General features: G+C 49.3%; 1 protein-coding gene across 12 annotated transcripts in view; it reads right to left on the minus strand.

The window, feature by feature from the left end:
- Window positions 1-21,651, minus strand: part of LOC147101456 (supervillin-like) — a 221,357-nt gene that overhangs the window by 81,025 nt on the left and 118,681 nt on the right. For 6 of the 12 annotated variants that reach the window (XM_085966581.1, XM_085966587.1, XM_085966578.1 and 3 more), the window contains 6 exons: window positions 13,698-14,205; window positions 9,949-10,645; window positions 8,254-8,383; window positions 3,008-3,052; window positions 1,027-1,095; window positions 695-766 (listed from right to left, as the gene is read on the minus strand). In XM_085966581.1, the coding sequence (XP_085822707.1) occupies window positions 695-766; window positions 1,027-1,095; window positions 3,008-3,052; window positions 8,254-8,383; window positions 9,949-10,645; window positions 13,698-14,205 (1,521 nt within the window). The remainder of the gene's footprint in view (window positions 1-694; window positions 767-1,026; window positions 1,096-3,007; window positions 3,053-8,253; window positions 8,384-9,948; window positions 10,646-13,697; window positions 14,206-21,651) is intronic. The other 6 variants (XM_085966582.1, XM_085966583.1, XM_085966584.1 and 3 more) reach the window with 6 other exon arrangements.

A 21,651-nucleotide genomic window follows, 5' to 3' on the forward strand; every position in this document is an offset into this window, starting at 1 on the left:
GCACATTGGAAAACCGTGTGTATCATAAGCCCCAATTTCCGATTTGCATCACACTGGGTGTAGCTTCTCACCAGCAATGCAACGTCTAAAAGTTACCCTTGTAATCCAATCCCAGAGTGCAGACGTCACTGTGAAGAGGTTTAAGTTTCACCTCTCAATTAGATTAAGGTGAAGTTTACCTGTTGGGATGTTGCTAATTGCCGACTCCTGTTCCCCCTGCATCAACGGACCCGAACCTCAAGGGCAGGATCTCCGGAGAGCCAATCTCTCGGCACATCTGATCTTCTTGCGGTCTGCTAAGGCAAAAACCGCCTCATCTTCTGCCTCGCTAAACGTGCCGAGCCACTTCCGGTGCATGTGCCATGGAGTAAAATGGTATAATGACGCAGCCAGGCAAGTGCACAGAACTGGCTGCGTGTCAATTCCCAGGCCTTCTGCATGCATCAGGCACATATGATTACCTGTCTGCGGAATGAGGGATACTGCACGCATGTGCTCAAGAATGAATCTCAAGAATGGAGGCAAATGGCACTTTAAACACAGTGAGAGCGGCCCACGGAGGCCATTTTGAAGGCACTATCCAGGGACCCAATGACAACGGTAAAGGTGGGGGGAGGGGGGTTATTGGTCACTCCCAGGTATCCATCTTTCCCCATACAGCCAAGCCAGACACAGGAAATAGTTAAATGGTCACCTTTCGTCTCCACAGACACCCAGGGCCACTCTGATTAAACGTCGCGTCACTGACCTCATAAGGAAGTGCTTCCTTCGGGAAGAGAGAGGGAGAGAGAGAAAGAGACAGAGGAATGATAAAGCAGAACTGGAGGCAGCTGTGAAAAATGAATCAGCTCAATTATAACCTTGTAACTGAACACAGTAATGTTGAGAGAACAAATCTTAGGCCAGGCCCGAAACACAGCCCAAAGAACGGTTAGTGCTGGGATGTCACTCTGGGCCACAGCAGCATGCGTTTAGTATTTCAGTTTATATTAGCAGACATGAACCATGGCTAGGGAAAGAGCTCACCTGGTTATAATACATGGCGTACTGGCACTGTCTAATAACAGGGGAATAGATAGAGGAATAGACTGGGTCCTACAGGCGTGAGGAGAGACAGAATGGAGAAAAGTTAGAACAGGATATTACAGGGCAGCCCGGGAGAAGGGCAAGGCCGACAAAAATACACAATCCCTTCATTTCTTTAACTAATAAAAAAGGAGCCTTGTACAAAAAGTATATTTATACAGCAGTGTCTATTGCTGCGAGCGTCAGCTTGTGTTACCCCAGAGATTAACTTCAATAAAAGTAATAGAAACACAATGAATAGTTAGAGCTTCAAAGCTACAGCTCCGATCGCCAGGACTACTAATCACGACTTTTATCTAACTGTACAACGAGCATCCTGTAAGTGTAATTATATCTCAAGGTATCCCCGCTGATCGCCAACAATCCCAGGGTATTGTGCGGCTAATCCCGTTTCTAAACCACACGGTGAAACTCACGAGCCTCAGCAATTCTTCACCTTTGATTTTTCCTCTCTATCTCTCCTGAAGGTGTTGACCCTCACAGGGGTACAGTCCCACAGATTAAAGCATTAAGCAGTAACAACAAAATAAGCTCCCAACATGTATTCCAGCCCCTTTTTAACTTGTCCCAATGACTATCCTTATCCCAGCTCCACTGGCTCTCTGTCACTCACATAATAAACGTGGACCCCCCCCCCCCCCTCACTTTTCTTTCTTTCCAGTCTTTCTCCAAATTCACCCATCACTTGCTAGCTGGGATAAGAGGACTAAAGGAAACGAGGAGAACGATTCAATGGGATAATAAAGATGAGCAAAGTGTTTCTTAGTAGAGACAGGATGATGTAAAACGCAAGGAAGGAAATGTAGACACCATTCAGTCATCTGTTTTCTTAAAAGGAGCAGTCAAACCAGTTCTGGAGTGTGTGCAGGACAGTGGGTGAGGTGTGAAATTAAAGGAGCGAGGATTGCATACATGCCAGCAGTTTAGAGTCCTGAAGCTGAGAGACAGCATTTTAGCCCGTGTGTCAGCTTGTTAGTGTTCCACAAGAAGACACTGGGAATGCAGGCTGTCACCATTCATCAGATCAGCTGGAAGGTGGGATTTCAGAACAGTGGGACTGCAGACTGTCCCAATCAGCTGTCGACTTTCTCCCACTGTTGGTTGCAGATTTTAGGCAGGAGAAATCTAAAATGAGCTGATGGTTTCCGGGAGTCTCAGATGTTTTTTGTTTGGTCCTCAAAGAAGTAATATATAAGAAATATGGACTGCAGCGGTTCAAGAAGGTGGCCCACCACCACCTTCTCGAGAGCAATTAGGGATGAGCAATAAATGCTGGCCTTGCCAGCGATGCCCACATCCCATGAATGAATATTTAAAAAATACGCTGCTTTTAAAAACATCTCATCTTCTTCAAAGAATCATTATGAGGCAAGTCCAACTGGTGCCTTATATCTGAAGGTTTATAGGGAGCGGGCTGGAGTGGTGATGAGCTTTACTTACTGAGATTTCGATATCACTGTAGGATTTTATTACAGTGTATGACTGTGATGTGCCATACGGACTGCGGGCCTGTTTGTGTGTGACTGCAGGACCTAGGTGTTTTCTGTAACTTTGACAGCTGCTTTCAGTTTGCTTACATGCTCGTTACCGTGCAGTAACCAGGGAGAGAGCCGACCATGTTAGGGTGGACAACAGCCACTGGGAAATATAATGAGTGACACGAAAAATCAACAAGTGTTTAGCAGATTGCAAACCCAAGACTGGAAGGTCATCAGTCAGATCCACCCCTCCCTGTTCTTGCAACTGGTTTCAATTGGGAGGGAGAGGTGTTCAGTGTATGGGATGTGGGACAGATTTGGTAGGGGAGGGATTGTGACGGATTTGGCCAAATTAACGCATTTCACTCAACAATGCAAGACAATTCGTTCTTTCAGCTTGTTATCTTTCTTCCATATAGACATTGTCGGACCTGTGCTCTTACCCAGTACCGTGACTGCTCTGCATCATTCAGGCTCCCATCTTCTCCCTACAGTCGGGAAGAAAAGGACAGAGAGACAGAGGTGTACAGGAAGGAAAAGGTTATCGGAGGAGAGGGCAAACACACGCAATTAATTAGCAAAGCATGCTGCCCGAGGGTGTTGAAATAAAAGGAAGCAGAGGTGAGGAAAGGGCATGTGTGATGGAAGTTAAGGAGCAGGAAATGAGGAAATGAGTTCTTCCTTGGTCTGGATTTCAGCCAAATTCCCCAGCTGGCAAATCAGTCTACTAACCTTCTCAATAACCAATAATAGCCCACGGCAGAAGGACCTGCCAATCAGAACTGTGCTTATTGATGTTGTAAGAGTGGGAAAGACCTCCCCGGCACTTGCAACATCCCTACGCAGCAAGAGCGAGAGTTAGTGACCCTCGTCCTTTACCCAACTGCACCTCGGACATCACTGGAATGACTGGGGGTCTGGATGCAGCCTCAGATGAACAGCAAGCTATAGAATAATCAACAGCAACATTGTGCATTCCTCTTGGCCACTCCCAGAGACCCCACTATTAGAGCAGCATATCTTGACCCTGCTCTCTCCTGCACCTTTCCTGACACTCCTGTAAAGAAATTCCATGACTAAACCGTTACTTTCATCTCGGGGCTGCCCATGTCCCGGCGAGCTTTCTTTTGAAGAGCTGTGGAAGAGTGAGTGATAATTCAGATTCCAAACGAGGATGACTGAAGGAATGATTCATTATTTAAGGACTGGTTTCCTCCAGACAGTTCAACAAAATACAAGGACAATTTTGACCACCCACATTTTGCAAAGGAACCCCGGCGGATGGTTCAAACCCGGTGACCTGCTCAAGTGAGGTCACTGCCAGACTGCAGACATCTGGATGGTTGAAAGAGGCTTGCTTCAGACGGGATCTAGTATGGATGAATGGACTTCACTGTTGTTGTTTCGTATGACAGGAAACGCTTAGAATGGGATGTCCATTCGATGGCCTCCTGAGATGCCGAGTGGAGAAATGAGGTGCCTCCCGCAGCAGATGTTAATGGGCAGGTTGATGCGATGTGTTCCACGGTCTGGGACTCATGGCCACAGTCGCACTTCGGGCCGTCCCTTATCTTCCACTTGTGGAGCAGGTGGCTGCATCGTCAATGCCCTGTGCGGATTCGGCTGAGCGCGGCCCACTGTCTTCGAGGGAGGTCGAAGCCAGGGACCTCTGCTGTTGGGTCAGTGATAAATAGAAAAACTGCTCAAGCACACTCTTTAGCCTTGAATACTTCGCAAAGTTTAATTGTGAAGAAATAAGCCATATAACCTATTCAGAAAAATACACCATTCTATGAAAGACTTCTGGCCTTATTATAACATGACAAACTGGGTCTGGAAATCAAGAAACCTAACGATGAAAAAGCTGTGAAAGCATTCTGACTATAGAGATAAGATAAGTTGTTGACACTGAATCAATAACCTTATTGAAACAGAAGGTTAAAGGCTCCGGTAGGCTGACCTATCGGAACAAGACAATGGTTCACCCTGGATAAGGTGCTCTAATTTACACTTCGTAAAGAAGCACATAAAAGTAAGAAACATCTGCCTTCGTAAAAATGACATCAAGTAAAAAACACACCTGCCATCACACCGTTTTTTATGGTAAACTTAGAACACCTAAAGAGACATAATTCTGTAATGCTACCAGCTGAGGTGACTGTAAGAATTGCAGGGGTGAGCAGAAAATGACTAGAGATAATTAGCTTACATCAGCAGAAAACCTTAAAGGAAATACCACTGGAAAAGGGTATAAATATTGAACTCTCAAATGGGATAGTAGACTCGCTGTAATCGGGCAAAGTGATTCTCGGCTTCAGAGGCGGCTCTGTAAGTCTCCAACTCTTTGTACCTTGAGGATCAAAGGTATTTGATTTTGGTGGATATCCTGTAGAAAACTAAGAACTGTAAAACTGTAGCGAAGTTAAGATTTGAGAGTAAGGTTCTCTGATAATAGAATTGTAAGCTTTCTCTTTTTGTGACTGTTAATGTTGCGATTGACTCACCAACTATAAATTACATGTTGGTTCTTTAATAAATCTATATATTTTTAGAATTGCCTCACATAAGACTTCTGTATCAAACTCACAAACTCAATCTCTGTACATGCTTTGGTGAGGAGTTGCAGAATTCTGGGGGAGTTTTCCGGACCCTCATAATATCCAGAACGTTACAGTCTAGCTAAACTTATTAAAAGTGCTATCTGGAGGATGGTAACATTTTCAGGTTGTTCCTTTCCTTTAGGGAGAGATAGTCCGGACCATTAGACCCAATTAAGCGTCTTTAGGATTTGGCTACCTCAAACTTTAGTTGAAAGTGAATGTCTGAGGAATACGCCAGATCCGGGGTAGCCCTAAAGGGGCTAGGACTAGTAATTATCCCTTGATAATCCCTGATCAGTTTTTACTTTCCAAGCCCAAGGTTACTAACATCTCCACCAGCTGACATCAATCAGCTAACTCAGTGCCTTTTTGGTCCATATGGCTCAGCGACTCGCCGCTTTAAAAAGCCGAGTTATCAGTGGACCCGGGTTCAAGACATCAATGCTGCAGTCATAACTTAAAAGAGGTGAACAGCATCATCAGATATTTCCTGATTGTTAAGTTGTGGTTTCAGGTAAATATTTCAGGTCATAAAATGAATGGCTTCTATATTAATGATTTGGATGAAGGGACCGAGTGTACTGTTGTCAAATTTGCTGACGATACAAAGATAGGTGGGAAAGCAAGTTGTGAGGAGTACACAAATAGTCTGCAAAGGGGGATGGAGTATAAAAGTAGGGAAGTCTTGCTACAACTGTACAGGGCATTGGTGAGACCACATCTAGAGTACTGTGTACAATTTTGGTCTCCTTATTTAAGGAAGGATATACGTGCATTGGAGGCAGTTCAGAGAAGGTTCACTAGGTTGATTCCTGAGTTAAAGGGGTGGTCTTATGAGGAAAGGTTGAGCATGTTGGGCCTATACTCATTGGAGTTTAGAAGAATGAGAGGTGATCTTATTGAAACACATAGGGGCTAAATTCGGTTGCTTTGTGCCTCCCGTTAGTGCCGCCAGGGCCAGGGGGGCCTACCTGCCGCCAGGGCGGCACTAGTTAAAAGGGAGGTGGCGGGCAGCCATTTTTGTTGCTGGCCACCTGCCCCTGCTGCTGTCCCCGGCCCCGGTGAAATCCCCCTGCGGAGTGCCGGCTACTCTCCGTGAGCCCGGTATTCCTCTTGAGTGCCAGGCTGATTTGCTGGCACTCCCGACCCCTGGTGGTCCAGCTGGGTGCCGGGACGCACTGCGCCCGGCCCCTCCCCTTTAATAAGGGGAGGAAGGCCTGCAGTACCACGGCGCGACTTGCCGCAGCGCCTGTAGCACCGCGATATTGCCTCGCAGCGCCCCAAGAGGAACGTAGGGCGCTTCCAGTTGCGCCCCTCCTCCCTCTCAGGGGGCTACCTGGGAAAATCGGCTGCGGGGGCACTAACTTTTTCGGGGTGCTAAAATTAGCACCAAAGAGGGTGCTACCAAATTTTTACCCCATAAGATTCTGAGGGGGCTTGACAGGGTCGATGCAAGGAGAATGTTTCCCCTCATGGGGGAATCTAGAACTAGGGGGATTCGTTTCAGAATAAGGGGTCACCCATTTAAAACGGAGATAAGGAGGAATTTCTTCTCTCAGAGGGTCGTGAATCTTTGGAATTCTCTACCCCAGAGAGCTGCGGAGGCGGAGTCATTGAATATATTCAAGGTGGAGATAGACAGACATTTGGAAAAACAGGGGAATCAAGGGTTATGGGGAGCGGGCAGGAAAGTGGAGTTGAGGCCAAGATCAGATCAGCCATAATCTTATGGAATGGCGGAGCAGGCTCGAGGGGCTAAATGGCCAACTCCTGCTCCTATTTCTTATGTTCTTAATTACAGAGTCTGTCTCTCTATTTCTGGACACACACAAACACTAATTATAGATACAGTGGGCTGGATTTTCATTCAGAAGTCGGGAAGGAGGCGGGACTACAACTTTCGGGTTTTAGTCCCGCCTCCATCGAGATGCGGCCAATCCACGCGATTTTCCCTTGATTGACCTTGTTGAGCCCACCCAGCGGGCTCAGCAGGCCAGTTAAGGGCCACCCGGCAACAGGTGACGTCACAGACTGAAATTTCATCTGACAAGACGTGTTGACAGATGAAATATCAGTGTTACACAGTTGTTTGAAGCTGTCAAACACTGACAGTCTTATTTCTAACCTGAGACCTTCTACGCAGACTCAGTTAGAAATCTCGCCGGCACTGAAAGCTGAAGGCTGTCACTTTTGACAGATCGCAGCCATTCTGCTTTCTGTGCCGGCTGAATGATGGACTCCCAAAGCCTAGAGGAAGAAAGGCTGTTAAGGTAAGTACAGGTAATTTAAACTTCTTTACACACTTTAGACACACCAAACACACTTACCTTTGCACTCATGCACCCATCACTCACCTGAACACCGACATCTCGACCCCTCCAAGTCCTTCAACCCGACGGCCCGCCTCCTCTAATGTGGCGTGGTTTGGAGCCGTCGGGAATCCCACACGACAACCTTCAAAATAGGGATTAGGCTAAAAACTGCCTGTTAACAGGCAGTTAATTGGCACTAATCCCTTCCCGCCTCGGGTCGGCGGGTCCCAGTGCGGGGCGGGTACCTGCCTTCTTTGAAACTTATGCGGAGGCAGGTTTTGGGCGGGTTGGTGTCGGGACCCCCGAATTCGGGATTTTTGCCCCCCGCACACCTAAAAGTCCGCCTCACGGCACACTGAAAATCGACCCCAGTATATCTGCCCATCAGTACCATAACTCAAGCAGGAAGAAATCTAAAACAGACAACTTACACTCCTGTAACTGCTGGTAAAGTATATTTGACTGGGATATAAATTTTAACCAGCAATATCAGCAGGGTGCTCTCATCAGCTCGGCTGTGCGGTATATTTAGGTTGATGTGTCGCTCCTGTTAACATTGGATTGATTATAAAGCATCTGATTTAATTTTCCTGGTATTTAGGATTGCTGAACCGTGTATTTTTCACTGACCAGTAATCTACCAGTAGTTCCAAGCCCAAGGATTACATTTCATTTTCATCTGAATATTCCTCAACAAGATTTGAACTGCCAGCACATTTACATGCCCAGTATCAACAGGGCTGAACTCTCAACTCTCACCCTTTGTGACTTTCTTACCTTTTTCGTCCAGGCATCTTCGGCCTGTTGAAGCTGGCTGCAGCGTTCAGTCAGCGGGACATGGACATTGCTCTGCTTTTTCTTCACTTTATTCTTCCACTGCTCTTCCCCACCTTTCAGCTTATGCAACCTGGTGTGGAACACGCTCAGTGTTAGTGACACACAACAGTACAAATCAGCCCGTGGCCTGGTGTGAAGCACATTGGAGACCGACACACACTTCACCTCTCGCACCCTGGTCGTGAGTATCTTTAACATACAAAGCAGACAGCTTACATTAAGTAAACACTTTCTATTCAAATGAAAATCATACCTTAAAATGATTTCACTGACACATGCTGTATGTGCATGATGCCAGCAGGTAGCAGGCCCTGGTTAGTGTGAAATCATGGTCAGATTCTGGTTCTGACCATTACCTGACTATATTTGAAACAATTCTTTACAATACTCATGTTCTTAGATGTTTTCTGATGGTACTGTAGGGCATTCTGTGCAATAGGGTGGTTCAGGGCTGATTACACTGTACTGGAGGACAGGCAGGGCTGATTAGGTCACTGTGGTCTTACTATTATGATCTCTAATGGAGAGGCAGTAGTGGGCACTACACTTGCATCGATTGCCCTTGGGTTCGGGAGGGAAAGCTCAGGCTGGATACTTGGCCACAATCACTGCCCAGTTCTTCTCTTCTTAGGCAATCCCTCGGAACCGAGGATGAGTTACCTTTAACGTGCACCTGCTTGAGTGTCGGGTATGAAGAGGATCAGGCTCAGCTAAAATAACAACAGAAAATGCTGGAAACACTCAGCAGGTCAGGCAGCATCTGTGGAGAGAGAAACAGAGTTAACGTTTCAGGTCGATGACCCTTCGTCAGAACTGGAAAAAGTTTGGGATGGAGCAGGTTTTTAAGCAAGTGTAGGGGCAGGGAAAGGGGGGAGGGGAGGAAAGAACAAAAGGGAAGGTCTGTGATAGGATGGAAGGCAGGAGAGATTAAATGACAAAGGGATGATGGTGCAAGGCAAAAGGAGATGGTAATGGGACAAGTTAAGAAACAAACGATGACTCTAGATGAGGTGTAAATGGCAATGGCAGAATGATCGACAGCTGCCAAGTGATGCTCAGAATCATGTTGATCATTCTGCCATTGCCATTTACACTTCATCTACAGTCATCTTTTGCTTCTTAACTTGTCCCATTACCCTCTCCTTTTGCCTTGCACCATCATCCCTTTTGCCTTCTAATCTCTCCTGGTTCCAGCCTATCACAGACTTTCCCTTTTGTTCTTTCCTCCCCTCCTCCCTTTTCCTGCCCCTACACTTGCTTAAAAATCTGTTACTTCTTTAATTTGTTCCAGTTCTGATGAAAGGTCACAGACCTGAAACGTTAACTCTGTTTCTCTCTCCACAGATGCTGCCTGACCTGCTGAGTGTTTCCAGCAGTTTCTGTTATTTCAGATTTCCAGCATCCGCAGTATTTTGCTATCATACTCAGCTATGATGCCTCCCACAGTCGAATAGCATGCTAATTCCTGCTCTCCAGGCTCACACCAAGAGTGGCCAAGAGGGGCTTTGTACCAGACCCTATGAAACGGCACGCCAGCAAAACAATCAGAGGAGGAGAGAAAAATGCAGGAGGGAGGAGCAGGTGGGATTAGAATGTAACTGACGGGTAGGGCAGATCCGTTCTCAATCTCTGTACCTGTCTTTAACAGATGTTCCCACATTAATTGGAGTTAGAGCCTCTTCCCCGTTGTCCTCTTCAAGTAACTGATCCAGGTAGCTTTTCTCTTCCACTTGCTCTTGGCTCTGTGACGTGGAGTGATTATCGGCCTGTTGCCATGGTGGCGAGGAGTGGCTGTCCGCCTGTTGCCATGGTGGCGAGGAACGGTTGTCTGCCTGTTGCCACGGTGGCGAGGAGTGGCTGTCCGCCTGTTGCCATGGTGGCGAGGAGTGGCTGTCCGCCTGTTGCCATGGTGGCGAGGAGTGGCTGTCCGCCTGTTGCCATGGTGGCGAGGAACGACTGTCTGCCTGTTGCCATGGTGGCGAGGAGTGGCTGTCCGCCTGTTGCCATGGTGGCGAGGAACGGCTGTCCACCTGTTGCCATGGTGGCGAGGAGTGGCTGTCCGCCTGTTGCCATGGTGGCGAGGAACGACTGTCTGCCTGTTGCCATGGTGGCGAGGAGTGGCTGTCCGCCTGTTGCCATGGTGGCGAGGAATGGCTGTCCGCCTGTTGCCATGGTGGCGAGGAGTGGCTTTCCGCCTGTTGCCATGGTGGCGAGGAATGGCTGTCTGCCTGTTGCCATGGTGGCGAGGAGTGGCTGTCCGCCTGTTGCCATGGCGGCGAGGAGGGTGGTGTTGTGAAAATGTCCTGCGTCAGCACTTTTAATTTTTCAGTGTCTGCATCAATGGAACAGAAATCCGTTTAAACTAGCATACTAACAAAAGGAGCATAAGCATCTCCCCTGGTCCTAACAGGGTACACAGAATATATCGAAGCTGCACCACTTGCCATTATTATTTATATTTAATTCTAAAGCTCTTCTTATAAATACACCCCGCCCTCCCCCACCAACTTGTCCCCCACCAAGTGACCATTGTTCAAGGAGCGGGACCTAGACAGTGAGAGCGTTACCAAGCCATTCACAACCAAGCCTGGTCCAGTCTTCACCCAGCGCCCACATCCAAATGTTTTACAGCAGCAACCACTGACTCACCATCAGGAACAGGAACCCTAGCTGATTTTTCCTTTCTCTAGGCTCGAGTTCACAAGATAATTACGGATAAGGAAGGTCATTCAGCCCATCTTAATTCAGCCGCCCAGAATGACCCTAAAGTCTTCCCATTGCGATGTCCACTTGTTCCTTAAATGATGTCAGGTTTTTCACCTCCACTATCTGGTAGTTCATTTAATGTGTTAATTACTTTCTGTGTGAAGAAGATTTCTTGACAGCAGTCTTAAATTTGCCTTTTACTGGTATGAACCTAACCCCCTTTGTCTTACTCTCGCAACTTATTTTCAAGTGGTATTCCAGATTTAACGTCTCCTTTCCCTTTACTACCTTTATAAGATCACCTTTCAGGTGCTTCCTTTCTCGGCTGGAAAGCCCAAGTTTCTCCACATAACTCAGAGCTTTGACACTTGGGAACATTCCCTTCTCCTGAACGCTCCCTTATTTCTCAGAGACCAGAACTGGACACAGTACTCAAGGTGCAGTCCAACCAGATTACACTCTGACCTCTCTGTCCTTGGCTTCTTACACTGTTCCAACGAAGCTCAACGTAAGCTCGAGGAACAGCACCTCATCTTTCGATTAGGCACATTACAGCCTTCTGGAATATCGAATTTAACAATTTCAGATCATAACCTCTGCCCCTACTTTTTCCAGACGGAAGCTGTTGATGATTCTGTCATTCCCATTGACACCTCTTCTAGACCCATCTTTTGTTTCTTTACTTGTCCCTGTGCCATCTCGTTTTGCTTTGTACAATCATACCTTTTGTTATTTAATCTCTCCTGCCTATCACAGACCTTTCCTTTTGTCCTTTCCTCCCCTCTCCCCAATTCCCTGCCCTCTGCACCTGCTTATAACCTGTTACATCTCTAACTTTTTCCAGTTCTGATGAAAGGTCATCGACCTGAAACGTTAACTCTGTTTCACTCTCCACAGATGCTGCCTGATCTGCTGAGTATTTCCAGCATTTTCTGTTTTTATTTCAGATTCCAGCAGCCGCAGTATTTTTTTTTGTTTCAGATTACACTTCCTCGGATTTATATTGTACTGTTTCAGTAACGTAACTCAATCTTCTATTGCCTTTGTTCAGTGTTGCCCCGCAATGGTTGGACATGTCGATTTCACCAAGACACATAGGTCTCTTTCAGCTTCATCCTTACCAATTTCAGCACCATTAATGGAGCATGAGTGTTGTCTATTTTCCTTTCCTATGTTCCAACGTTTGCTTTGCTCCTACTCCAAATGCATCGAAAATCTTTGTGGCCTTATTAACGAATGGCAGGGTTTCTATTTCTGCACTCAGTCCATTCCTTTTAATGGGCAGAAAGTCATGGGCCGAGGAGAGCAGAAGCGGAAAATCCCAGCTATAGTATCTCCACATCAGAAGACACAGAGGCCTAGAAATTGACTATAGCCCCGTTTGGGGCGCCAGCCTCACCAGGGCGCTAAAAGTAGCGCCTCGGAAGCATTTGCGGCCACCCGCCAGAAATTCAGTTGGAGCGCCCCAAAGGGAAGCGCGGCGCTACTGGAGGCACCCCGCATCCCTCTTGGGGCGCTGCGACTGAATATCGTTGCGCAACGTGCCGCAGACGTTCCCTTCTTAAAGGGGAGGGGCCTTGTTCTGCGCGATCTGGGGCCCAGCTGGGCCACCGAGGATCGCGAGTGCTGGCAAAAGGGCCCGGCACCGAGGAGAAGTGCCGGGCTCTTGGAACGCAGCCGGCACTCCGCGGGGGGGGGGGTCAGGAGGCCGGAACGCCACCATTAGCGTCCCGCAGAATTTAACGGGAGGTGTGGCCAGTGGCTTGTGACCCACTTAGCGCCCTCTTAAGGTGCTAACGGGTGGTGCAGCCACCTGAATTTCTAGGCCTCAGAATATATTCAATTTGGGTGGTCCGTTATTAACTCTTTAATAAAACTCCATACATTTTACTATGATATGTTTCTAAACACAGACTAAGGAACTGAGTTAATTACAAATCAACAATCTGTTTGACAATGCGACAGATGTGCTAGAAAGGAAGTGGCAGAACGTCTAAGGTTTTTTTATACCACTGCATTCTGTTTGCAGAGATTGCCCTCTGGGCCTCGCTCTCCCACTTTTGTATTCGGTCTATGGAGCTGGGCTCCAATTTTGTGTGGATGCCTTATGAGGAAATTGGTTCCTGGAACCTGGGCTGGTTCACACTATGGAGAGCAGCCAATGGAGAGAGACGTGCCTGTAGGCAGTCAGCTTCAGTCCCTAGTGAGTATAAAGGCACCTATAGAAGTCTTAATATATTCAATCCTCCCAAACCCATAACCTGTACCACCTAGAAGGAGAAAAGGGCAGCAGGCGCATGGGAACACCACCACCTCCAAGTTCCCGTCCAAGTCACCCGCCATCCTGACTTGGAAATATATCGCTGTTCCTTCATCGTCAAAATCCTGGAACTCCCTCCCTAACAGTACTTCACCACACGGACTGCAGTAGTTCAAGAAGGCAGCTCACCACCACCTTCTCAAGGGTAACTAGGGATGGGCAATAAATGCTGACCATGCCAGCGATGTCCACATCCCAAGAAGATATAAATTTTTTAAAAACTCACTTTTGCCCAGGAAAGTGATTACAGCACAATCCGAGCAACTAGATCTCTATTTTAGGATAAATGGCTTAATGTACGATAATCAACATTAGAATTGTAATGAAATAAGCGGTGAAACGCAAAGATTGTATTTACCTGCCGTTTCTCTCTGGTCGCCCACTTGCACTTCACTGAAGTTTTGTTTCTCTGAACCATCTTCCTCGATTAGTCTCACTTCATCTCCCCTTCTCTCCAGCCCCTGGGTTACGCCTGTCATGTCTGTGGTGTGTTGCTCTCTGTACTGTCCACACAGGGCACTTGGGATGGAGCTGCTCTCTGCCAGTACATTGGCTGTGATGCTGGCCTCACATTTCCCAGGCTGCTCCTGCAGGATGTGACTCTCTGAACTTTTCTCTCTCTCCGTGCTGACACTCGGTGTTTTCAATATTCCTTTAATTTCCTTGGGTGTCTCCCCACTTCCCGCAGTAGCTGCCTCGCTGCCCTCCTCGGAGCTGGTAAATGGCACAGTTGACATTATCCCAACTTTCACAAGCTCCTTCAGAGCTGCAGGGGGGCTTAAAATGTCTGTTGCTGCTTTGTCTGTAGGGATCGTTACTTGTGAGTTGGGCAGAAGGTGAGGCCGTTGTTCTGGTAGGCCCTGGAGCTGAAAGTGAGACATTTGCATTAATTACTACTTGACTGATATACAGCAAGCTCTTCAGGGATTTACTAACTGCGATTCGAGTCTACAATCCGGGCCTTTAATCCGTGAGCATTTGAAAATGATTAACTTAATTGGCTTACCTTACAGATTGGGGGGGGAGATGGATGGATCAAGAAGACCGAGAGAGAGAACCAAGTGGTTGTGGGGAGGAGGGCGATTTGAATTGAAACTTGAATTTGGATCAAGCCCAAAGGAACAATCCGTGTTATGAACAATGCCAATGTCAATGGGAGGACAGTGCTCAAACGGAGACTCACGACCTATGGAACGTCAAGATCCTGATTTTGTGCCGGGCCCTGTAGGGTCATTTGCAACCTAATAGGATGGAGCCTATGGGGGTGATTTTGTAAAGGAAATAGCCATATTCCAAGAGATACACCATCCTATGAATGGAATTTTGACTTTAGTAAAACATGAAAACTGGGTTTAAAAATCTAAAAACCTCAACGACACAAGCTGTAAACAGAAATACAGGCTTTTAAGATAAGATCAGTTGTTAACACAAGCTGTAAACACCATACAAGATTTTGAAATGGGAATGGGTTATAAAACCCTATTGAAGCAAACCATTGGAGTTTCCAGAAAGTCTGCAGTTTGGGAGAAACACAATAGCAATGCCCAAGTAAAGTGTTAAAAAAATAACACTTCGAACAGAATCACAGAACATTAAAAAATCATGTGCCTTTGATAAAAGTAACATCAAATGAAAGACCGGAAACATAAGTCTGTAATATAACCAACTAAGATGGCTAGGAAAACAAACACCCTAGTTGAAGTGTTTTTGATTTACATATTGTAAAAAGTACCTACAGAAAACTGTGAAAATATGACTTCAATAGATGACTCCAAGCAATCACATTGTGTTTGTATTGAAGATGGAATAGTTAGGAGACACAACGTCTGCTAATAACCAGTTAAGCCAATCTTAAGAATTGAATTGAAGTCCTTCGTAAGAATGGCATCAAAGAGATAAATTTGTTGTAGCCATTTTATGATAAATTTTGAAACACCTAAACAACAGACAGGATTCTGAGAGTTGGCAGGTAAATTGACAGTAAGAATAGAAAAGAATTCAACAAAGAATGACTAGAGATAATTAGCTTACATCAGCAGAAAACTTCAAACAATAAACCACTAAAAAAAGGTATAAAAATAGAGCTTTTCAGATGGAAAGTCAGAAGTCGCTGGAAAGGGCAAGCGATTCTCAACTTCAGAGGCAGGCTCTGTAAGTTTTTAATTCTTTGAGTCTCGGGGATCAAAAAGGTATTCTTATTTGATTTTGGTGGATATTCTGGATTAGAAATAATAAGAAATGTATAAATGTAATGAAGTTAAGATTTGAGAATAAGGATCTCTGAGAATAAGAAATGTAAGCTATTTGTATTTTGAACTGTTAAAGTCGCAATTGACTCATCATCTGTTAACTGTATGTCGGCTCTTAAATAAATCTATATATTTTTAGAATTGTCTCAAATAGTATTTCTGTATCAAACTCGCGAACTCAATTTCTGTACACTCTTTTGTGAGGAGTTGCAGATTCTGGGAGAGTATTCCGGACCCTCATAATATCCGGAAGGTTACAGTCTAGTTAAACTTATTAAAAGTGCTATCTGGAAGACGGTAACATCTTCAAGTCGTTCCTTTCCTTTAGAGAGAGATAGCCTGGACCTTTAGACCCAATTAAGCATCTTATAGAATTCAGCTATCTCTAACTTTAGTTGAAGGTGAACGTCTAGGGAATACGCTTGATCTGGGGTAGCCCGAAAAGGGCTAGGGCTAGTAATTATCCCTTTAATTTTGCCAATGGGGACATGATGGAGGCGGGACTGCTGCTTGTCAGGTTTTAGTCCCGCCTCCATCGACATCCGGCCAACCCACACTATTTTCCCTTGATTGACCTTGTTAAGCCCGCCCACCGGATTTAGCAGGCCAATTAAGGGAAAGCCGGTGACAGAGAACGTCAGCGTATGACGTTTCATCTGTCAAGATTTTTTGACAGCTGAATTGTCATCGTTTGACAGCTCTGTGAAGCTGTCAAACACTGACATTCTCTGTTGATTGGTGAGTTCTTGTACTCAAGACTCACCAAACCTATTTTCTGAGCAGAAAGCAGATGGTTGTTGCATCGGAGAATGCAGCAGCCATTCTGTCATCTCTGCTGTGGAGATGCCGGAGCCTCTGGATCCCCAATGATTGACGCCTGCAGGAAGAAACAAATGTAAGGAAACTTTTTCTATCACTTTTCACTCACCTCACATACTCACCTCTCCACACTTGCACCCATCACTCACCTCCACAGCACACTTTTCGAATCCTCTGACCCCCCGCAGACCCACTGCTCGCCTCGCTGACCCTGGCGGGGTTTCCTGACGTCGGGAAGCCTGCACTTTTGTTGGAAAAATGGGGATAATCCTCTTAACTGCCCGTTACCTACCTGTTAACGGGCAGTTAAGTGGCTGTAATCCCCTTCCCACCTCGAGGAGATGGGTCCCATCGCGAGTCGGGTACCCACCTCCTGGGTAGATGGCACGGAGGCGGCGGGTTGGGGGCAGGTTCGGTTCCCGCTCCCAGTTTCTGCCATTTTCCCGGCAGTCCCGCCTCCATACCCACCTCCCCAGGGCTGGCAAAATCGCGCCCCTTTCTGCCCTGCTTCCAACAGCAGCTATTAGAAATCGTGGAAATCTAGGCCCTCAGCATCAGTGGTGCAGACTTTGTGGCCTTCGAGTTGTTGGGTGCCACTGATGGCAAGTTAGTGAGGTTAAGCTGCCATAGGAATTCTACAGCAGAACCCCACGGGACATAAATTCAAAATTATGCTTTACTCACCAATGAGGAATTCGGCAGGAATATAGAACCAACGGCAATCTGGGTCTAGGGACCTAAAAACAAATATCGCATTATTCTGCCTGAGGGAGCCTCGGTCGGCAGAAATGGAACTAACTTACTACACTTCTGATCCAGCCCATTGACAAGCACAGTATTTAACTAAAATCAGGAAAACACGCACATTTGCACTGTACTTCTAACAGTGTCTGCACTTGTTGTCATTTGCAGTCAAATTAGCCTCAGTAATTCAACTGATCTGATCCAAATTCTCGTGGAAGATTTTTAAATGGAAGCCCCCAATTTCTCCAACTCTCCCTGCCCCGTCTTCTCACTCCCTGCCCCGTCCTCTCACTCTCCCTGCCCCGTCCTATCACTCTCCCTGCCCCGTCCTCTCACTCCCTGCCCCGTCCTCTCACTCCCTGCCCCGTCCTCTCACTCTCCCTGCCCCGACCTCTCACTCTCCCTGCCCCGCCCTCTCACTCCCTGCCCCGTCCTCTCACTCTCCCTGCCCCGACCTCTCACTCTCCCTGCCCCGCCCTCTCACTCCCTGCCCCGTCCTCTCACTCCCTGCCCCGTCCTCTCACTCTCCCTGCCCCGTCCTCTCACTCTCCCTGCCCCGTCCTATCACTCTCCCTGCCCCGTCTTCTCACTCTCTGCCCTGTCCTCTCACTCTCCCTGCCCCATCTTCTCACTCCCTGCCCCGTCTTCACTCTCTCTGCCCCGACCTCTCACTCTCCCTGCCCCACGCTCTCACTCTCTCTGCTTCGACCTCTCACTCTCTCTGCCCCATCCTCTCACTCTCTCCCCCGACCTCTCACTCTCACTGCTCCTCTCACTCTCCCTGCCCCGTCTTCTCACTCTCTGCTCCGTCCTCTCACTCTCTCTGCTCCGTCCTCTCACTCTCCCTGCTCCGTCCTCTCACTCTCCCTGCTCCGTCCTCTCACTCTCTCTGCCCCGACCTCTCACTCTCTCTGCTCCGTCCTCTCACTCTCTCTGCTCCGTCCTCTCGCTCTCCCTGCTCCGTCCTCTCACTCTCCCTGCTCCGTCCTCTCACTCTCTCTGCTCCGTCCTCTCACTCTCCCTGCTCCGTCCGCTCACTCTCTCTGCTCCGTCCTCTCACTCTCTCTGCTCCGTCCTCTCACTCTCCCTGTTCCTCTCACTCTCCCTGCTCCGTCCTCTCACTCTCCCTGCTCCGTCCTCTCACTCTCTCTGCTCCGTCCTCTCACTCTCTCTGCTCCGTCCTCTCACTCTCTCTGCTCCGTCCTCTCGCTCTCTCTGCTCCGTCCTCTTGCTCTCCCTGCTCCGTCCTCTCACTCTCTCTGCCCCGACCTCTCACTCTCCCTGTTCCTCTCACTCTCTCTGCCCCGACCTCTCACTCTCCCTGCTCCGTCCTCTCACTCTCTCTGCCCCGACCTCTCACTCTCCCTGTTCCTCTCACTCTCCCTGCTCCGTCCTCTCACTCTCTCTGCTCCGTCCTCTCACTCTCTCTGCTCCGTCCTCTTGCTCTCCCTGCTCCGTCCTCTCACTCTCTCTGCCCCGACCTCTCACTCTCCCTGTTCCTCTCAATCTCCCTGCTCCGTCCTCTCACTCTCTCTGCTCCGTCCTCTCACTCTCTCTGCTCCGTCCTCTCACTCTCTCTGCTCCGTCCTCTCACTCTCTCTGCTCCGTCCTCTCACTCTCTCTGCTCCGTCCTCTCACTCTCTCTGCTCCGTCCTCTTGCTCTCCCTGCTCCGTCCTCTCACTCTCTCTGCTCCGTCCTCTCACTCTCTCTGCCCCGACCTCTCACTCTCCCTGCTCCGTCCTCTCACTCTCTCTGCTCCGTCCTCTCACTCTCTCTGCCCCGACCCCTCACTCTCTCTGCTCCGTCCTCTCACTCTCCCTGTTCCTCTCACTCTCCCTGCTCCGTCCTCTCACTCTCCCTGCTCCGTCCTCTCACTCTCTCTGCTCCGTCCTCTCACTCTCTCTGCCCCGTCCTCTCACTCTCCCTGCTCCATCCTCTCACTCTCTCTGCTCCGACCTCTCACTCTCTCTGCTCCGTCCTCTCACTCTCTCTGCTCCGTCCTCTCACTCTCCCTGCCCCGTCCTCTCACTCTCCCTGCTCCATCCTCTCACTCTCTCTGCTCCGACCTCTCACTCTCTCTGCTCTGTCCTCTCACTCTCTCTGCCCCGACCTCTCACTCTCTCTGCTCCGTCCTCTCACTCTCTCTGCTCCGTCCTCTCACTCTCCCTGTTCCTCTCACTCTCTCTGCTCCGTCCTCTCACTCTCTCTGCCCCGTCCTCTCACTCTCTCTGCTCCGTCCTCTCACTCTCTCTGCTCCGTCCTCTCACTCTCCCTGTTCCTCTCACTCTCTCTGCTCCGTCCTCTCACTCTCTCTGCCCCGTCCTCTCACTCTCCCTGCTCCGTCCTCTCACTCTCTCTGCTCCGTCCTCTCACTCTCTCTGCTCCGTCCTCTCACTCTCTCTGCCCCGACCCCTCACTCTCTCTGCTCCGTCCTCTCACTCTCCCTGTTCCTCTCACTCTCCCTGCTCCGTCCTCTCACTCTCCCTGCTCCGTCCTCTCACTCTCTCTGCTCCGTCCTCTCACTCTCCCTGCCCCGTCCTCTCACTCTCCCTGCTCCATCCTCTCACTCTCTCTGCTCCGACCTCTCACTCTCTCTGCTCTGTCCTCTCACTCTCTCTGCCCCGACCTCTCACTCTCTCTGCTCCGTCCTCTCACTCTCTCTGCTCCGTCCTCTCACTCTCTCTGCTCCGTCCTCTCACTCTCTCTGCTCCGTCCTCTCACTCTCTCTGCTCCGTCCTCTCACTCTCTCTGCTCCGTCCTCTCACTCTCCCTGCTCCGTCCTCTCACTCTCCCTGCTCCGTCCTCTCACTCTCTCTGCTCCGTCCTCTCACTCTCTCTGCTCCGTCCTCTCACTCTCTCTGCTCCATCCTCTCACTCTCTCTGCTCCGTCCTCTCACTCTCTCTGCTCCGTCCTCTCGCTCTCCCTGCTCCGTCCTCTCACTCTCTCTGCTCCGTCCACTCACTCTCTCTGCTCCGTCCTCTCACTCTCTCTGCTCCGTCCTCTCACTCTCTCTGCTCCGTCCTCTCACTCTCTCTGCTCCGTCCACTCACTCTCTCTGCTCCGTCCTCTCACTCTCTCTGCTCCGTCCTCTCACTCTCTCTGCTCCGTCCTCTCACTCTCTCTGCTCCGTCCTCTCACTCTCCCTGCCCCGACCTTTCACTCTCCCTGCTCCGCCCTCTCACTCTCTCTGCTCCGTCCTCTCACTCTCCCTGCTCCGTCCTCTCACTCTCTCTGCTCCGTCCTCTCACTCTCCCTGCTCCGTCCTCTCACTCTCTCTGCTCCGTCCTCTCACTCTCCCTGCCCCGTCCTCTCACTCTCCCTGCTCCGTCCTCTCACTCTCTCTGCTCCGTCCTCTCACTCTCCCTGCTCCGTCCTCTCACTCTCTCTGCTCCGTCCTCTCACTCTCCCTGCTCCGTCCTCTTGCTCTCCCTGCTCATTCCTCTCACTCTCTCTGCTCCGTCCTCTCACTCTCTCTGCTCCGTCCTCTCACTCTCTCTGCTCCGTCCTCTCACTCTCTCTGCTCCGTCCTCTCACTCTCCCTGCTCCGCCCTCTCACTCTCTCTGCTCCGTCCTCTCACTCTCCCTGCTCCGACCTTTCACTCTCCCTGCTCCGTCCTCTCACTCTCTCTGCTCCGTCCTCTCGCTCTCCCTGCTCTGTCCTCTCACTCTCCCTGCTCCGTCCTCTCACTCTCTCTGCTCCGTCCTCTCACTCTCCCTGCTCTGTCCTCTCACTCTCTCTGCTCCGTCCTCTCACTCTCTCTGCTCCGTCCTCTCACTCTCTCTGCTCCGTCCTCTCACTCTCTCTGCTCCGTCCTCTCACTCTCCCTGCTCCGTCCTCTCACTCTCCCTGCTCCGTCCTCTCACTCTCTCTGCTCCGTCCTCTCACTCTCTCTGCTCCGTCCTCTCACTCTCTCTGCTCCGTCCTCTCACTCTCCCTGCTCCGTCCTCTCACTCTCTCTGCTCCGTCCTCTCGCTCTCCCTGCTCTGTCCTCTCACTCTCCCTGCTCCGTCCTCTCACTCTCTCTGCTCCGTCCTCTCACTCTCCCTGCTCTGTCCTCTCACTCTCTCTGCTCCGTCCTCTCACTCTCTCTGCTCCGTCCTCTCACTCTCTCTGCTCCGTCCTCTCACTCTCTCTGCTCCGTCCTCTCACTCTCCCTGCTCCGTCCTCTCACTCTCCCTGCTCCGTCCTCTCACTCTCTCTGCTCCGTCCTCTCACTCTCTCTGCTCCGTCCTCTCACTCTCTCTGCTCCGTCCTCTCACTCTCTCTGCTCTGTCCTCTCACTCTCTCTGCTCCGTCCTCTCACTCTCTCTGCTCCGTCCTCTCACTCTCCCTGCTCCGTCCTCTCACTCTCTCTGCTCCGTCCTCTCACTCTCTCTGCTCTGTCCTCTCACTCTCTCTGCTCCGTCCTCTCACTCTCCCTGCTCCGTCCTCTCACTCTCTCTGCTCTGTCCTCTCACTCTCTCTGCTCCGTCCTCTCACTCTCTCTGCTCCGTCCTC

This window comes from Somniosus microcephalus, chromosome 24 (genome assembly GCF_052327205.1).
Source record: "Somniosus microcephalus isolate GS21.2 chromosome 24, FLI_Smic_1.0, whole genome shotgun sequence".
NCBI classification, from domain to species: Eukaryota; Metazoa; Chordata; class Chondrichthyes; order Squaliformes; family Somniosidae; genus Somniosus; species Somniosus microcephalus.